Consider the following 19,876-nt stretch of genomic DNA (forward strand, 5'->3'; position numbering starts at 1 on the left):
AGCCCAGATCGAACGACCGAACTGCTGCCTAGTTTGACCAGAAATGAATTAAGAATCATTATTCGATATCACGAAGCCCGATATCCCTATGATTCACAATCATTATGGATCAGTTGTTAATATCAAAACATGCAGGAAGTGGTATGCCAGGTTCCGAAGAGATAGCAATTACATGCCTTGCCGTGGTCAGGCCGCCCACAAGTTATCGAAAATGTTGAGAGGGTCCGTGATGACTTTAGTGTCAGTCAACGACGCATCTTGCCTGAAGATATCGGTGTTCAGCTTCCATTATGACTAGAACTCTTTCTTCCCTTGGTTACGCATCACACAGGCTGAGCTATCACCCATTTAGGGCAGACTCGAGAATTATACTTGAGAAGAGTGAGCATGATAACTTGCTTTTCACTCGTCATATCGCTTTTCACTCGTGATAACTCGAAAATTTTCACTTATGTCCATACAGAGGACTCCGCTGGATAAGAAGAGTTATGCCATCGGAAACTACACCAAAAAAGTTTCGCAATTACCGTTTCTTCATGTTATGCGTGTTTTGGAATAGTCATTACGTCATCCACTGGGAGTTATTGGATACACGCGAGACAGTCACTCAGTACCGATATCAGCAATAGCTCAGTATTGTGGCCAAGAAGTTAGGCAGATCTCAGCTGCTAGGAAACCCATTCCTTTCTTGTACGATAATGCGCCCCCGCATAGAACGCGAGACAGTAGCGAAGGCGCACGAATTAGGGTTTGAGGTGTTAGAGCATCCTCCGTACTCACCCAATCTAAGCCCAACAGATTATCACTTGTTCAGGGTCATGGCTCAATCGCATGGGCAATAAGGAATCCAGATCTAAGCAAGACTGGACTTCTTTACGGAGTATTTCAGCCGCTTGCCAGATTCATTCTTTGCTAGGTGTATAGATCAGCTCAAGACTAGGTAGATGTACGTTGTAGCAAATGATGGGAAATACATGCCGTAGGATGGTAGGAATAGGATGTCTAGCGAGCCATTCCGTCAGGCTCCCTAGGGTAATCATTTGAAACATCCCATCTCCCCTCGCTCCTCCTTCCACTAAACGTTTTTGACACGAGCTAACCCTACGTCAATCATTTCTGTACCAAAGTGTAAGTTCAAAGTTTCAAAAACGAGAGTGTGACGCTTGGAAAGCAAGGTTTCGAACGTTAATACCTCTTTGCCGACTAAACAGAGTGGTATGATAATCTCTTTATTTGAAAGACAAATTGTACAAGAGTTATATGATTGTTAATTATGACACGAAAGCTTGTTTCAATAGCCTAAAAATTGCTTTGAAAGCAGGCTAATGAAATCAAACAAATCTGTATATAAGCTGGTGCCTGCTCGAAAATCCATTTAATTGTTATAGCGATGTGAGATGAGGAGAGTCACGCTCACATGCCTATGCATTATTCTCTTCTCTACCGATTCCACTTTTTCTCTGCAACCGAACTGAACGAAGCATTTAGCGAAAATTGAGGTATCGATGATAATTCGCTACCGATGGGTGCCATTGACTATGGATTTGATAGTGAAGAATATGAAATTTGGATATTTCAAAGTAGTGTATCATATCAAAGAAATCACATTGATGAAAGCAACGTTATAAAATAATTTGTATACGAATGCTGTAATCGATCGTCGTGTGCTCCCGTGGCCGAGTGGTTAGCGTCATAACTAACATGCCGGGTGTTCGGGTTCGATTCCCGTTCTGGTCGGGGGAATTTTTCGTCAAAGAAATTTCCTCCGACTTGCACTGTGATCACGCGTATTCTAGAGCTTGCCACTCAGAATGCATTCAAGGCGTGTTATTTGGCATAGAAATCTCAACTAAGTACTAATAAAAATGACGCAAGTAATACTACGTTGAGACGGTGAAGTTCCTCTAGGAACGTTAGTGCCATTGAAGAAGAAGAAGAATCGATCGTCGTTTAGAAGCTTTTTCCAGAAATTTATATGACATGTTGTGAAAAATTTTATACGATTTGATTTCACGGGCCGCTCATAGCTGTTACCCATCTATGGATTTGTGTTTCGAACCAGTTGAAGGGATCGTGTAAATATTGGTAACACGAAATCATTGAGAAATTTTGCCAGCTCAGTCAAATGAATAGGGTTGCAGTGATTAGGCTCTTACTGGATTAGAACTAACAAAAATTATCGCAAAGGTGACAAATAATGCGAAAGCATCAATTCAATGTATGATGTGCATAAACTGGCGGGATTTAACCTATTAACGACCAAGCTGTTAATTTTTTTTAACAAAAAGCATTGGTGTAATCTAGATTATTGGTGTTACAGAAACCCCAATCTTCTAGAATTATTTGTTCCGTTCTTCTGTTCTCCGGAAAATGGCAAAAAATCAAAAAGCGTTAAACAAAAATATTGGCCAAAACCAACATGTTTGTTCCTGTAGGAGGTCCAATTCAATGTTTTTTTCCTACATCACACTGTGTGATCTTTTATCAAAGTAATATTGTAGGTAAGTTTACATATTTTTAAATTTTATAAGGTTTTGTTTTTGTTAGGTTAAGTGAGGTTAGGTACTTTCCGCATAGTTGCTTTAATCCGTATTTTATGTCCAATAAAGTGATGCAAATTTGAATGAACTTGATAGTAGGTGGTAGCTAGTAGACTAAGCTATCATTTGATGCCAAAGCTTTACCATATGGTTGCTTTCCAAAGCCATGAAAGATTATCGAGGTTGCTGTTCGATTTTTCGAACGCTTGGCATAAAACGGGTTAAGGTGAAGGTAGAAGCTACCCACAAATGGCTGCCACAATGGCGCTCATTTCTTTCATCTCCCTCCCTCAGCTCTCGCCCGAAAATTAATGATTTTGCGAAACACTGTGAAGAAAATGATCGTTTTCGCACACTTCCCATCAAGTAATATCAACCAAATTCTAATCGATTACTCACAAGATAATAAATTTTCATCTGCTGTCGCACTGTATAGTGAAAAACATCGGAAAACTCGAGCTAGTGCTCTAAAAGTTAAATTTTCATTTTTCAAGTTTCGGGAATGGTTTTGTTTGTATTGGTGAAAGCATCGTTATTTTTTCGACACTGATGCCAGACAACATCATCGAATCAGCTATAAAAACCACTCAATAAAATATTATTCCTGAGTCATATCGTTTCATGTCATGAAAATCAAAAGAATGAAATTGCGTTGATATCAATACAATTATTATTTTTACGTTTAATGGCTATAATGTAAGTTTTAGCAACTTTAACATTGGGTAAGAAAATTGTATTGCAGAGCTCGGAACACTGCTACGGCTGCCTATGCTTTCAAAAACAGTAAACGGAAAAGTATTACATTCAATCAAAACGCCTCAGCCAACGAAGAGAAGGGTTAAGGCTCTCCAACGTGAATATGTGGAAAAAATACGATGAACGAAAGAAAATATTAGGGAATTGTCAACATCGAGTTACTATGCGGAAGAACTTGTTAATACCAAAAGAGCCCCAATCCGCATGTGTTATAAATTTGCTCATATTACGCTCGCGTATAATTAGAATTTTACTTCATATGCAAATGCACCTTTATATATATATTTTTGCAATTATTCATCGGAACATATCGTTCATACATTTTACTTTAGTATTGAATTTTTTTTTCAAATGTATTGAAAGATTCGTGTCAATGAAGCGCCACACAGTCTGATAAGTGAATTGATCTATTTACGTACAAAGATCAAAACAAACGAAACAAATGACTCGTCTCTCACAAACACTATTACCCCATTTTTACATGTGATCTTACCTATACTACTACAAAGGCTTGCTTCCACCTTCACCTTAAAGGGATATTTTGTACACCTGCGGGTCACCAGATCACTCATTACATATCACTACTGTCCTTTCTGCGGGGCTCTGATAATTTCAGTGCATTCTATATTCTATATTCTATAGTTACTCGTGAGAATCGAATGGAAATCCAAAAAGCCAAACAACAAACAAAGATCGGGATTGGTTGAGTCGTTGAAGGCAACTTCCTACAGTGTTTTCAGAGCCGCTGTATACGACGCAGTGGAAACAAATTGTTTTTCATCAGCTGAATCACATGTTTCTATTGAGGCATTAAAAACATGGACGATATCTATTCAGCTCACAGCTGCCAGTAGCTTTATGTCCTGCGGACACGGCCAAGTGAAACTGAAAATGACATATAGCCCATTCAAATGATAATAAAAAGGACAATTTCAATCGTCAAGCGAAAGCGTCTGCTTTCAAATTCAAAGGCAGAACGAAAACGAAATTGACAATTGCAAACGAAATACACACAATCGAAATTGAAATTGGCTGTAGAAAAAGGAAGAAGTAAAAAAGTCATTTTTATATTTTAGTTTCGAAATTGTCAAGCCCTGGATTCCACCTAAAATCATAGCCGCTCTCTTATCTCTTCAGAACGTTCTGATTTTCATTAAAGATAAATGGATCATATGTTCTGTTTCCTTTTTTTTATATTTTAATAACTAAATATCACACTAGTCAAAGTGACAGCCTTGATAGAAATAGATATAAAAAACGAATTAAACCAATGAGCCAGATTACCCATTACATATCACTACTGGACTGGAACTGCGGGGCTCTGATAGTTTCAGTGGATCTTATACTGCTCCAGTTACCCGTGAGAATCGAATGGAAATCCAAACAGCCAAACAACAAACAAAGATCGGGATTGGTTGAGTCGTTAAAGGCAAGTTCCTACAGTGTTTTCAGAGCCGCTGTATACGATGCAGAGGAAACAAATTGTTTTTCATGAACAGAATCACATGTCTTCTTTGAAAAAAATATCACAATTGTGCTCTTTTTCTAGTTTACATGGTTAAATATAGAGGGAGCTATATTTTTTATATTTTGTCATAAGGTTCATGAGGCTGAGGTTTTTTACATAACATATCCAAAAATCAGAGAGGCGTTTTTGAGTTATGATTTTTCAAAGTTAACATGTCGCGCAGGTAGTTAATGAAAAATATAACAGAAGAACTACTTCTTCTTCTTCTTCTTTTTGGCTTTAAGAGGATTTAAACTTTTCAGTTCATTCGCCTCTAGGAAGAACTACTTTTATTCCGCACTTGCCATGTGCATAGTTGGAATCCATAAGATTACATTATCAAAATATTAAATCTAATCAAAATGAATATCGATATGGAGTTTCTTATAGTCCAGGAAAGATGTGTTACCTAAATTCAGTTTAATTAATTTGTAATCGTGAATTATATCGATATGATGTAAATGATGTAAATGAATGTAAATGATGTAATAACATTAGCATCGTGAAAGCAATCATCGGAATTGATTCGAGTCTCGACGCTTCAATTTGATATGTCGATCATCTGAAACGGTTCATTAGTTCAGAAGTTTTGAATTTTGAAAAAAGTGAAAAAATTTTTTTTTTCAAACCATCCTAAAATGGGAATGGACATTCTAATGAAAAAATCAAGAAAAATACGGGTCTAATATTTTGCGATAAGGAACAAAACTACCACTTTTTATGAAAATCTGAGAGCCACTATATCGGTTTTGCATGAAATGGCTGATATGTATACAAAATTAGTTGAACTTGATAGCAAGTGATAGCTAATAAATTAGCTAATAATTTGATGCCAAAACATTACCATATGGTTGCTTTCCAAAGACATGGAATATTATTTAACCCTCCTGTACTCGCGTGCAAAATCATAACACGTATACTCGCGCACGGTGTCACAGACCGAAAATTGAACTTCTCTGTAATGTTGCCATTGTATATTTTTCAGGCTTCATTGGCATTTATTTGAAGAAGAGGGTATGATTGAATGAAAAAACTCCTAAAATATGTTTTCTTCGTCTTTATTATGTTTTAATAGTCATCTAATTCAGCCTCATCAAAATAGAGTAATTTTTGATACTCCAACACAAATAACGAAATTCGCATTTTTCACTGTCATTAATCAAAGGTAAGCAACTGAATCTAATTCATGGAAGTATAAAGAGCTATATAAAAAACATAAAAACGTATTAATCGATTGTGGTTTCATAGGAGCAAGAATCAGAACATAGCATAACTGCATGCTCGAAACAAACATATTTTTTAGATTTCATGCAGTTGTTGCGTGTTTTTCTGGTCTTTTATCGAAGAGAAGAATGTATAACGACCTTCTAGATAATTACCAGATGATTAAGATTCTGGAACATAAAGTTTGCATATTTCTAATATTCTGTGCCTCTGTTTTCTTAGTAAACTAAGAATTAATGCCTTTTTTTATAAATAAAATAAAAAGATGATATAAAAGGATTTCTAGGAACTTCATTTTCTTTTTCTTGTTTTCTTGTCGATATTGTCCATTATAAAAAAAAAATATCCCCGAAACTGTAAATGTTAAAAATAACCATAAGCCACCGATTAGTTTATAGTTTACAATCCTTCCACAAGTGAAATCCCTTCACAAGTGTGTATACGTATGACCATTATATTTAGCGAATAACTATACAAAAGTCAAACATTTTCATTTTGCTTTTGAACGTATGAATCTAACGACGAATACATCGACGAATAGTTAATATATGGATTTGTTCATTCCAGTTACAATAGGGACTGAAATCAAATAAGAATAGTCCGGTAATGATCTTATGCATTATATTCTATAAATATTCCACGCCACTAACATAAATTTATACATTTCATTCAACAATATTCTAGAATATGAAAAAAGACACTTGTCCAAAAAAGTTACTCCTATACTCGCGTCGGTGTGTCAGACCGAAAGTGTTAAAAAAGTGGCACACGACCCCTTTGCACCAACACATGCGATACGCTAAACGATGACGAACGACGAATAACGAAGCTAGAGAGAATCGCGAAGTCGTAGTGTTGATATTTACTGAGAAATGAACGAATTATTGATTTCTCGGTCTGACAAACCAATGCGCGAGTATAGGAGTGTTAAGTTGCCGTTCGATTTTTCGAACGCTTGGTCCGATACGGTTTAAAAACCCAAATGTAGAATTCGGCTCTTTGAGCCTTCGAAAAAGTTATTTGAAAAAACGAATACACATGACAACTACTCACATTTGGCGAGAACACATTCAGGTAGAGGCAGTCTTCATCCATATCACGAATTCCTTTCGTCGCCCCGGTGTACTGGACTGGCTGGGGACAAGCCGGCCCGTAGTCGACGGCCTGCAACAGCTGCCAGCCACGATGCTGTCTCGGGGGTTTGAATCTTCCTTCGAAGGTCGGTGGCAGTGCGTAGGGGATGCCCAAAAACGTCGAACAAGTGCCCATTATGCGATCCACGGGACTATGCCACGGCCGGTAGAATGACTTGGGATCGGGATTATCGTACAGGTGCACCTTGAAACCTTGTACCTGGCCGTAGTTGGTGGTCACGAATACATCGCGATCCAGCTGGAGCGAATCGCGGCGCAGTTTCCCCTGCAGGTCTTCCCGCCATCCGCCAAGCACCCCCGGAAACGGCGTTTGAATGTTGTTTGGGTTGTTCTGTAATGGAGAAGCATTAATGTATTGCATAAATCATAAAATAGTGAGACGTCGTCGACCCACATGTGGAATTACTCATCATATAAACAGCTGTAGGTGATTACGGGTTCAAAAAAGGCAGAAAAAAGTGCTTTGTAGTAAAACGCGAGGTGAGATGAATACCGTTGAGAAAAAAAAATACAAATAAGCCGCCGACCAAGCGATAAGAAAGGAACACATTGTAAGTTTTACTTTTAACCGGAATGCAATGAAAAGTGAGTTTAGTCCGCGTCGGTTTGCATTCAAATGATTTAGCTCGAGGTAATGGAGAGCTAAACCGCGGGTGTGTGTAACACAATCGTTGTACTTCTCATGAATAATGCGTGTTGTCGGACTTTGCTTATTATGATGTGAGATAAATGCAGAAAATGAATCGTTTGTTACGCGAGATGCGTTTTGATTGAGGCGCTTCATTCTCATTTGAATTTATTAATTGCCAAAGTCTGAAGAGGGAAAAACGTATGTTGTGCGCCAAAGCCTCGGATATATGTAAATTGAAATGGACTATAAATAAATGTGCGTTTGTTTTACTTACCGGGTCGTACTTAAATCGATCATCTCCGAGTCCCGTGTTCTGTGGATACTGGCCTGGGAGATTTTGTCCTGGGTATTGTTGTCCGTATCCTGACGGCTGGTAGTATCCATAACGTCGGTTGTTGTACGTGTATGTCCTTGAAAAGAATGAGTAACGGCGTGATAATATTTAGTTATTTTGGCTGTTAGTGGATAATCATAAATTAAATGATCCCGGTATTTAAATGTGAATGATTGTAGACCTAATAAAAACATCCAGAATATTGTACCAAAGTTAATTTCAGGTAAAATATAAAATTATTTTCTGTTTTCTGATTTTTTTTCAATTTTTAGAAAAATGTTGGTGTAATTGAATTTATGCCCCAGTAGAAGATTGGAACTAGTAATCATATGAGACATTCGGTATTCCATGTCTATAGAATATCGTTCTTTCTTTGTTAGTTTGGCAAAAAATTGATTGCGCAACACAGACTAATCTTCGACATTAGACCATGAATTCAGTTATTTTTGACATTGCTTTCCTGCAGTGTCTATGTGTTACGAGTCATTAGAAACGGTGCCAATCAATTGCCTCCTCGATGCGAATGTTTCTACTTTTCAATTTTCTGGCGATAGGACGCAAATCAACTGTTCCGAAAACGAAAAAAATTAAATTATTATAAAAATTACGCTTTTTTTCTGTGAGACATTTATATCAATGCTATCTTCACGCGTCAGAATATTTCTAGTCTATTTGTGACATTAGGTTTTTTTCTCTCTGCTGCCGCTTCTGCTGCTTTTAATTCTTTTGCGTTTTTTTCCAGTCACGTATTTGAAGTAGTAGATTTCGTTGATCGAAGTATTTTTGCAATCTGTTTTTAAAAATACCTCAGTTTGTGTCATAGTTGTTCTGATGATTTCGGCGATAACTCGATTCAGTTATACTGCGTGAGATTCAACTCGCTGTAAAATTCAATGGAATGTTTTTCTCTTTTTTACTCACTTCTTGAATGGCGTTAACGTTCCGTGTGGAACTTTTTCCGTCCCAACGTATGCATTAACTAGCGTCAATTATTAATACTTAGTTGAGATTTCTTAAGCCAAATAACACGCCTTGAATGTATTCCGAGGGACTAGCTCTAGACAACGCGTGGCCACAGTGCAAGCCGAAGGAAATTTATTTTAAGAAAAATCGCTCGGCCAGAACGGGAATCGAACCCGAACACCCGGCATGATAATGTGAGACGCTAACCACTCGGCCACGGGTGCACAATGTCATAAAATATTACGACTGCAAAAACAAACGCATTCAATGGATGACTCCCTCTGAATGCTTAGGAGTACCACTCTGGATGAAAAAAAAAACTCTTAGATAAACCATTATGATTGAACAAATTAAAAATTAGATTCAGTCAATCATTGGGCATTTGTCAGGCATGATTCTGGGGTTACGACCAATAAATTGAAGCTTTTGTATGAGTTAAAAAACGGATCCAAAGCAAGTTGGTATGTAAATAGTATAACGTACAACATGAATTGTAGAATGGCATCAATATTCTTCAATTTTTTAAATCCATGCTGTTGATGCATGAAAAAAGGATTATTTTCATCTCAAATTGTTTCGGAATAATTCAGATTTTTCAACTTTTTTTCATGTCTATCTGCACAAGATATGTCACTCTTCTGATCAGCTTCGCAGTTACTGTCAATATATGAAAAACTACATGATAAAGGGGTGGAAGAACAAGTCTCCAGAATAAGAGAGCTCTGAAAATTCATTTGTGATTTTTCCATTTTTTCTAATAAACAATAGCGTGAATATTCATCTTTAACCCTTTCATTACGACCGTGTGCTCCGTTGAAGTGCTACCCCTGTACGGAGCACTGCGCCGAAAAGTATGCACATCGCGCTGGTGTGATCGAAGAGCAGTATGAATTTCATGTCGTCTAAAGACGACGCTCGTAACGAAAGGGTTAACCATGACTGAGGATGGTTATGCTTTATCCTCGACTTAACTTAACTTGCGAGGAGGCGATCTGGCGTAGTAGTAACATCCGTACCTCTCACGCTAAGGGTCACGAGTTCAATTCTCACTCCCGATATTGTTCCGAAATGGAAGTTAAGGAGAAGGTTTTTCCTTGAAAAAAAGTGGGAATTATACCGATTGAAGCAAGGAGAGCAAATTAATCTTTTGCAGGAAAAAGTGTCACGGAAAAGACAACGGAACATCTTAATAACGGAACTTTAAAAGAAGATTAACGCCTCACACAAGGTACATGGCATGAAGTGTCGAAGTCGGAGACATATTGGGACGAAATCGAATTTGAGATCAGTTTTCCGAAAAACACTTACACATGTGTACGTGATGTTCAAATTTCATGTTTTTGTTGTACACGAACATGCTTTTCGCTAGTGCTCAATGTTTATCCCAAACATAAACATGCCAGTGCTATACAGCTCGTTTTGAAATTCAGTAATCTCCACCGATCATTCAATAAAATTTGATTTTTAATTCACAGAATGTGCTGTAAGACACTGCCGAATAATTCTGGTACTTTATATTCGATTGAAATTGAAATATTGAAATAAAAAAAATATTGTAAACAAAATTTGATGTGGGTAACTAAACATCTCCGCCACGCACTATTCATTTTTAGCACTTGTTATAATAGCTCAATTCATAAATTCTCTTCAGAACACATGAAGAGGTTTTTTTTTGCACAAAATTTCAGGCGAAGCACCCATTGCCATGATAGGGAAGCATTTTTTCTATGTCAACACACCAACACACCGTGTGTTGAGTGGTGGTGGTGGTTCTTCTATTCTACATACTGCCCTTGGTTGAGGTGAAATCGCAAAAGAAACTGTACACATGTTGAACATCATGTGAAGCTTTGGGATCAAACAACGTATATCCAAACATATTACGAATACAAACATGTCACATTTTGAAATACAGGTACGAGAATATCATGTTTGTTTGCAAACACAAAACTGCGAAAACAGCGTGAACATGTTCATCTTGTAAGCATTGTTTTATGTGAAACGCGGAAGACTGGAGGAGATCGAAAGGTGAAGGCAGAGGTGCGCCGACAGGAAAGCAAAACATGTCTTATCAGGACTTCACTGGCGCAATGAATACCTACGAAGTAGTACTCCTTAATATAAGGGGATAAAAGGAGGCTTTCAACCAGTTCGAGAACCACTAAGTAGCTGACAAGAAAGCCCTCAAAGGTCATATAATTTATGCACTAAAGATGAATAAAACAGTGTATGCATTAAAGATGGATTTTGGCTAATTTGAGCAGTCCAACTGCCCTACGACGTTCGACGTTCGTAACTACCGGGACTGTAGACGGGCAGATCTATCTCAAGGAGTGTCTACAGAAACGTCTGTTGGTCCCGGTTGTGGTACGAAGCTAACGGGGTTACTTTCGTACTCAAGGACATACCCCCCAATGCACCGGAACTAAGGCCTATCGAAAATACTGAACTATTATCAGTGGCGTCGACTGGGGGTGCGGAAGAAGCGGAACGCCCCGGGTGCACGATTTTAGGGGTGCAGAATGAGCCGAATTTATATGAAGAAATTGGATGAATATAATTTCTGACGGGGGATGGGGGTGTAAATCGACTCTTCCGCCCCGGGTGCGGCACATACTCTTTCCTGGGTGCAAATGTTTCTACTTTTCTGGCGAAAGAAGGGGTGCAAATCAACTCTTCCACCCCGGGCGCAAATGCTTCCCTCGACGCCACTGACTATTATGAACCAGACACTACGGAAGCATCCCAAGGAGGTCAAATCTGAGAAAGACTTGACGAAAAAGGGGGTTTCAGTACAGAAGAAGCTGCAGCCAGATGTTGTATAGAACCTTAAGGGTGGAGTTAGGCGGAAGGTGCGAGCATACGGTTGTGGTATTGAAGTTGAATGAAATAGATATGCCAAAAGCTATTCAATGGGTCATATTTTATTGCCTGAAAATTTGAAAAGGATCGGTCAACTAGGTAATTTTCTACAGCGTTTTTTCCCTGATGCAAATTGATGCGGGACACCCTTTAGAATACATTAAAACTACATCAGAAGACGGCTAATGCTTGAAGTTAAATAAAATCAGTATTACAAAGTGTTTTCCTATGCTATCATTTGCAAACGCTTCCGACGACTGTAATGTAAAAATGGCATCTTAGTTCGCACTTTCGCGAAGAACAGCTTTTAATAAAGAAGGAGGTATATTTGTTTTGCCTACGTAAAGTTCTATAAATGCAATAAGCCAATCACCTACTGAAGCTTCAGCATTGTTGCTCTTTCACGGTATTTGTTAAATGCTATAGAACTGTCAAGTGCAAGCTCATTTCAGGTTTTCGTGTTATTAGTTATTTTCATAAAGGTAGAAAAGAATTTTTAATGTTGTTCCTGACAGAGCAAGGTCGCCGTAAGTCATAACAAGAATCCCGTGCGTTTCAGACGCACACTTCCTAATGTAGTGTTGCAAAATCCATCAACTTTCGTTTTTGAACTGGGAAATTGCTGTTTTTTTCAAAAGCACTAATTACCTTATGATCCTTATGATGAACCACGAAGTGCAAACCAAGCGTTGAAATGGATCTTTTTTTCGTAAATTTTCATCGAAGGCTATCTGGAAGTTCAAAGGTTAATTCCAGAATAGACTGGGTAGAGAGTCGAATCCGTCATCGGGAAACGAGAAACGGGAAATGTAATCGAAAACATATTCGTCTTCTTCTGATATGGCACAACGTTCTTAGAGCAAGTTCGCCTTCTCAACGTTGCAATACTTTCGTCATTTAAGTTAGCACTTAAACACGCCGTGATAGTATTCTGGGTGGCAAGTTCAAGAATATGCTTGTACCAGGATAAATCGAAAGACATTTTTTCGACGATAAATGCTCCAGATCGAACCCGAAGCACTTGACAAGATATGTGTGGCGCTAATCATTCGTCTACTACAATTTAAAACTGCACCCACGAAGTTCTTGTAACGGCGGATGTTGTGTAACAGCAAGCACAAATTGGAGGTCTCATTTCAATTGGAAAAGATTTCTATGTTAATCAGCATGTCCTGATTGTATTTTACGTGGAAAGTTGAAAGACACGTGCGTCTGATGAATTTCCTTTGGCTGAAACGCCTCTCGACTTGAAAAGAAATTCAACCAAAAGCATAACGATATTTACTTACGTAGCTAAACTTTTGGCGCCGCATGAAGGGAAACGGAAAAATTAACTACACATAGATATGCAAAATGGATTCAAGCCAAAAACTTTCAACACTTACCTGTAATCAGGATCACCAGGATTGGGCAGTTTGTAGTTGTAGTCTCCTTCCCGAGAGTACCATCGTGGATCCCGCGTTGTATGGAACTGCCCGTAAACCGCACCAAAGACAACAAACCACACAAGGAGGGTTGTGTAGACTGCTAAACTAAAGCTATAAGTTAAGTAAACGCGTTCACGGCGAGCATTGCGGTGAGCATTCGCTGATGAACCGCACCGCTGCTGTTTGGTGGGCTCCTCGCCTGCCATATTCAAAGCGAGTTTCGTGAAACACTACACTGCAAATCATCGGGTGAGACATGAAGAAAACGCCGACACAGTTTCGCAAATTCAAACAATATATGTTCACTGCAGCTGGAATGATTCACACACTCGATCTAGCCTGGAGCCACTTGATGATAACAAATTAAACACCTTCACATTCGATATTTTCTCACGACCACACAGATTTCACCTTCAGCTTTGAGAATACACAATGTATGACGTTTTGCGGTTTAAGCTCACTGTTGGATTTATCAGGTGTTATGAACCCAAACATGGGGACCGTTAGCTACAAGCACAACATACTTCTACGAGAGGTGTAGCTCTACTCGGGTATCGTTTCGAATTCACAGTCACATTATCGCGTGTCGCACTTAGCTTAGGTTTTACCATGTGACGTTTTCAGCTATGCGAAGGTATGTGTGCTAATCGAGACTTGCTACTAGGTAGTATTACTCATTCATTCGCTGGTTGAGTAAACCTCCCTGTCGTTTACATTCGTAATCGATGAGTAATCTAGAAAAAGAGGAAAAATCAATAATTAGTTTCATTCATAAACTATACATCCTAAATCAGCACGTTACAATTGTATTACGATCAACGATCGCTTAGTTCGTTCACTTTCTTATCACTTTTTTGAAGGCATAGTTTTGATCAATCTTCGAAAGGCATATCAGTTGAGTCCTAATAACATTAAACTTCATTTTTATCTAGCTTCATTATTAGTTCACGGTTATTGGAAGCGGTTATCATCGAGATAGTGTTGCGGCTTTTCGGTGCGATTCGAATTATATTCACTTCCTGTAGTTTCCATTGGCTAGACAGTTCCACACCTGATTCGTCATCATCATCATTAGCGTTGGCATAGCCGCCGGTTGAATGTCGTAATTTTATTTATTCTGGGGTGACACAATAATTGTTTTCCTCTGGAAAGTAGGTTACCGACAGTGTTTGTTATGGGTCGCTGAGTTATGCAGGGCAAACAAAAATCACGGTGTAAGCAACCGAATGTTGATCCCACCGAATAGCGGGAAATGTTGAGAATGTAAATATTGAAAACAAGGAAGTAGTTTGAGTTTACCCATGTGCGAAAAGATTGCAACGGGCAAGCTGAGACGAAACCTTCCGGTAGAATCGGATTTGTGGGGGGAAGTGGTCAGTTGTAATTACATCGGAATTAGTGAATAAACCCGGAAGTGAGTCACTATACGTAGTTTATGAGCATGATTTTAAAGCATTTATATTTTAATTTATTAGCAGGTGAAAAGGATCAGTTCGTTACTAACTTTGGGAAAACATTGCAAAGATATTAAAATAACTTGAAATATAACTTGAAACCCGACTTTTCATATACCGTAGTGCTTTAGAACCCGGACGGCTTTTTAATCCGAACACTTTTTCATTACATTCAACATCATTCCAAACTCATAACATCCTTTGCACGTTGAATTAATGTGACTAAATAATAGCTACTATTGTATCAATTTAGTGTGGTATCGGGTACAGTACCTATCTGTTGAAAAAAAATATCAAAAATCAAAACAAATATTTGTGTTTTGCAAACCCTTGTCCGGGAAAAAAGTACAATTTAAGATTATAATAGAATAACAATAAACAATAAGCTTTACAAAAAATACTAACCGATTACTCTCAAAGAAATATTGTTGACAAAATGTGTCCGGAATTTAAAGCAAAAGTGTTCGGATTTCAAATCACTGCACAATCACATCGTAAGCGCTCGAGTGTCTGGATTTCGATGCATTACGGTATATGTCATACAGTCTATTCAGTCTATTCAGTAGCTGTCAAAACTCTTCAAGAGAATTTGTTGAGCGCATCATCATTTGATCCATAAGAGAAATTTCAAACATTGTTAGTAAACAACAATTGCGTGAATCTCTTCTCAGCCATTTTTTGTGATGATAACTACAGCAGAGGATTTGTTACCTGTTCATAAGCGCGGGGAAAACCTCGAAAAACTACTGGGTATTCATAGAGATATACAAGGTCTGTTCAAATAGTATCGCGAAGCGACTGGATTGGGACAGGCAGAAATCGAAGACGGACCAAAACACGTGTAAGCAAAGTAGCTGTCAAAAAATTATCTGAACATTCAAAATGGCCGAACTTGTCGGCATGAGAAAGAGACATGGGTACTTACATAACACCACAAAAAAACCGGAAATAGAATATACTTTACCCACAAATGCAAAATTCGCGATCATTTTTAAACGGATGTCACAATTGAAATCAAACACAAAAAATGGTGTTAATTGTCATGAGTTGTCTATATTAGAAATAGTTATTTGTATGGCATTTTTTATTATCACTATGTTATGTGCTTCAAAATTGGTTTCTTTTTTTTCGTGTAAGTCGAACAAAAAATCGGGATTCATCCAAAGTAATAAAAACCAAACTGAACTGAGCTCAAGAGACCTCGGGATGGGATTTTTTTCCCTTTATTTTGGGATGTGATTTTGAATCTATAAAATGCTGATTCAGTGGCAGAAGAGAAGTTATGTTATGTTAGGTCAACTCTAAGGTCGAACATCCATGGATATAAGTTAATGCTCTGTATTTGGCGGGATCAGTATTTTCGACCATTATGAGCTACTGAAATCGAGTAAGCCAACGAGTGAGAATAATATACCACTTTGTCCGAAGGAAGCATTAACCAAAACAGAATATGTAACCAACAAAGAGTCAATATTATTCATCATGACTTTTTGGAAATAATGGATCTTAAGGTGTCCACATTTTTTTGCCTTTTCAACCATCATTTTGAACCTGTTGTGCGAATGTCGAATATGCACAGCAGTTGAGGCCTCAGTCGTCGCAACGACAAGAGCTCATGATTATTCAAACGGCAACCATTTTGGTAGTCAGAAAAATTTAAGGGGTCATTCAAAGGCAAGGTTTCAAAGTATGCAACGTATAAACAATTTCTGGAGGCGTTTAATGTGACTCGCCTGGAATGTGTGGTAAGGTGTTCAAACCGGAATATCATGTTCTAAAATACACACCAAAGGGAAAAAGCGTATTTCGATGTAGGGGAGCCGCGGGTAAGACGGACAGTGGGGGTATAATGGACAGGTGGTTGATTTGTATAGTTGCATTAAGAAATTCAATTTTCTGTTGATGGGCAACCCTTCTACATGTTATTCTATTATATTTAAACCATCCTATGACAATGAATACTGATCAAAAGTGAAATAGAGAAACAAAAACCGAAAAATCGAACATGATTGCGCGAGTGGATGTAACTTTTGCGGCTTCGATATTAAGCATTTTGAGTGGTTTAATTGCAAAATAGAATTCGCTGATGGTTATATTTCGGTTTGTGAGTCGACAGAGAAGCGATATTAGGTATGTACGGAAAAGTAAATTCATTTGTGAGTGGTAAATTTAAATTATTGAAATAATTGCACTGGAGGGGTTGAAATGGACGGTCACATTCACGATCACATTCAATGTATGATGGAAACTGAAGGGAAGAATATTCAACTCTTTTTTATATTGCTTTCTCTTTTTGTTTTATTTCAGTTACTGGACGCACAAACACTGAGAGAGAGCGAAATTATTCCTCTCGCGAGCGATAAACCTCTACGCTTCGTATATTATGAACCTGTCCATATTCCCCCCACTACATGTCCATTATACACGCACCACTAAAAATGTTCTACTTTTCGGCTTGTTTTAATTTCAGTAAAAAACATGGAAAACACATTTTAGTAAAACATTTGGCCAGTTATTTCGAAAACCAGTATATTGAACTGTAAGAAACTGCTTTCAAATCTTTGAAAACATGAGTTTTCAAAGATACAATTGAAGTTTTCTTTAACATGTCCGTCTTACTCCCATCTCCCCTATACAACTTGGTTTGCTGAACAGTGTTGTTGCAAATACGGAAAAGCCTTGGGAGTAGTAATGGAAAGGTGTTCTTTGGGACGAGGTTTAGAGTCTATTATAACTACCATGTCGCGAATACACTGTACGCGATCCAACTGAGTATTGTCGATATGGTAATGGTGTATTTAAGGCCGAAGATCGACTGTGACTAAAGATGATCACTTTGGAGTTTCTAATACTCATAACATTCTCTTTGCGCTAGCTCAAAACGTTGTCAATCTCCTATACTTGCAGCAAGATGCAGTCTATTGGAGATGCGTGAACTCGGGAATAGTTTTTACGTTATCAGCATACTTTCCGGAGGATATACGGAGGCAGAAACCGTTGATGAAAAGGAAAAGATCAAAGGACCTAACACACTACCCTGCGGCACGTCAGATGGTATGTTGAATGTACTGGATGGCGACGAGTTGAACTGTACAAATGCCTTTCGATCCGTTAGCCAGCCCGCAAGCCCGGAAAGTGTTAACGTCAATAATGTCACTGTGTAGGCGTATGATACTTTGTCGAAGGCTTTCGAACAATCGATATAAATGGAGTTCACTTTATCATTCTGTTCGATATGAGGAGTAGCAAATTAAGTTGGTTGCGGTAGAGTGTGAGGTTTTATGCAACAATAATAAAAATCGATATCTACGAGGTATGGCTATTACATAACGAGAAAAGGTTATATTTTAAAAATTGCGGTACAACGATATGCTCCCCTTCAATATACTCCCCTTGGCTCCTCACACACCTTTTCATACGTTTTTTCCATTGTTCGAAGCAATGCTGAAACTCTTCTTTTGTAATGGCGTTCAAAAGTTGCGTCGCTTTTTCCTTCGCCTCTTCTACTGACTGAAATCGAGTACCTTTCATCACGGATTTGATCTTGGGGAATTGAAAAAAGTCGCATGTGGCTAGATCTGGCGAGTACGGGGCATGTTCGAGCACTGGAATGCCCTAATCGGCTAAAAATTACTTCACTAGCTCGTGTCCTGATTTTCAACTCCGACCAGATGGTATCCCTAGATCCAATACTTGGCCACCTGTGCACTATTTCGAGTCTTCACTACTGTCTCCTTCAATTTGCTTCAATTGCAACTGCCCAATATAATTCGATTCAGAAGAATTGGGGACAGTTGGTGAATCAATATTTTATCGATAGGTTCCACCCAGTTGTCATAGTTCCTCCCACGAAGCTTCACTTTCAGGTTGTAGTGGCAGCTTCCTTTAAATTCCAAAAGACGCGTATTTTAATCTATTCCAACGACAGTTTTAGGACATTGAATACAATAGATTTTGTCTATTTCAATGATTTTTAGAACGGACTATGGATGCAGGTGACTCATATCTAGCACAATGTTTTCAAAACTTCATGTATCGAGTTAAAACTTCTAGCGCTGAAACACGAAATGACGCCAAAAATTAAGGAATGGTCCACTGTAGGCGATGCTATAAAATAAATCAAGTTTGCGGAATCTAAGTGGACTGAACTTTAGCAAGACAAAGAAATAGATCCATTGCTGTACTTCAAAGTAAAATCGGCGGTCAGTCGGGTCGTTTTTTCTTCAATGTTCATGAATAAAGCCATATTTTGTATTAAAGTTGTACTTTGTTGAGACATTTTATGGACTTATTGAGGGTACACACGAAAGACAAATTTTTCAATCGTTCTAAGAGCTTCTTCTTCTTTTTGGCTTTAAGAGGCTTTAAACTTTCAATTCATTCGCCTCTAGTTCTAAGAGCTTCTTCTTCCTTAAATAACCGTAGTCCGATTATTATGAAATTTTGACAACGTTTCGTTTGAAGGTTAATAATATATATAGAAAACCCTTTAACAGTGATGATTTGTAAGATCGAAAAATTATGAAAATCATGAAAGATTTTCTTTTAACTTCTTGTCAATACAACAATCCTGCCACCCAACGTCAAGTTTTAAAATGTCATCTCCATGTGATCATTCACAATTCGCATCGCGTTGTGAAGAAATGTGTTATAGTAAACACTTTGTTTCGATAGATTACAGCCGGTCAAACATTTATAAGACCATTTGTTGTTCGATAGTAGTAACGCGAAGATTCCGTAAATCGCTTTATTTAGAAGAGATTACAAAATTCCTACAAGGAAACAAATTTAGTCTTAAACATAGATTAATTTCAGCAGTACATACTGTTAATGGCTCTTCTAGCTATCGTACAACGAAATTTAGTACAACTTAGTTTTTTTTTGTGGATCTTTCAATAGTAACAGAAAGTGTAAATAGTTTTAATATTTAGTATCATAATATTTTTGTTACTTTATCGCGAATGTTCCCTAGAAATAGTGTTTTCCTGTGTTTTATCTAACAAAATTTAGGATTCAGCTGAAAC

At 38.0% G+C, this 19,876-nt stretch overlaps 1 protein-coding gene across 3 annotated transcripts in view; it reads right to left on the minus strand.

Annotated features, from left to right (window-relative positions):
• The window catches only part of LOC129777766 (acetylcholinesterase), a 48,940-nt gene that overhangs the window by 3,733 nt on the left and 25,331 nt on the right, over positions 1-19,876 (minus strand). For all 3 annotated transcript variants that reach the window (XM_055784241.1, XM_055784240.1, XM_055784243.1), the window contains 3 exons: positions 13,357-14,132; positions 8,087-8,222; positions 7,081-7,512 (listed from right to left, as the gene is read on the minus strand). In XM_055784241.1, the coding sequence (XP_055640216.1) occupies positions 7,081-7,512; positions 8,087-8,222; positions 13,357-13,604 (816 nt within the window). In that variant the 5' untranslated portion in view covers positions 13,605-14,132. The remainder of the gene's footprint in view (positions 1-7,080; positions 7,513-8,086; positions 8,223-13,356; positions 14,133-19,876) is intronic.

This window comes from Toxorhynchites rutilus, chromosome 3 (genome assembly GCF_029784135.1).
Source record: "Toxorhynchites rutilus septentrionalis strain SRP chromosome 3, ASM2978413v1, whole genome shotgun sequence".
NCBI lineage: Eukaryota > Metazoa > Arthropoda > Insecta > Diptera > Culicidae > Toxorhynchites > Toxorhynchites rutilus.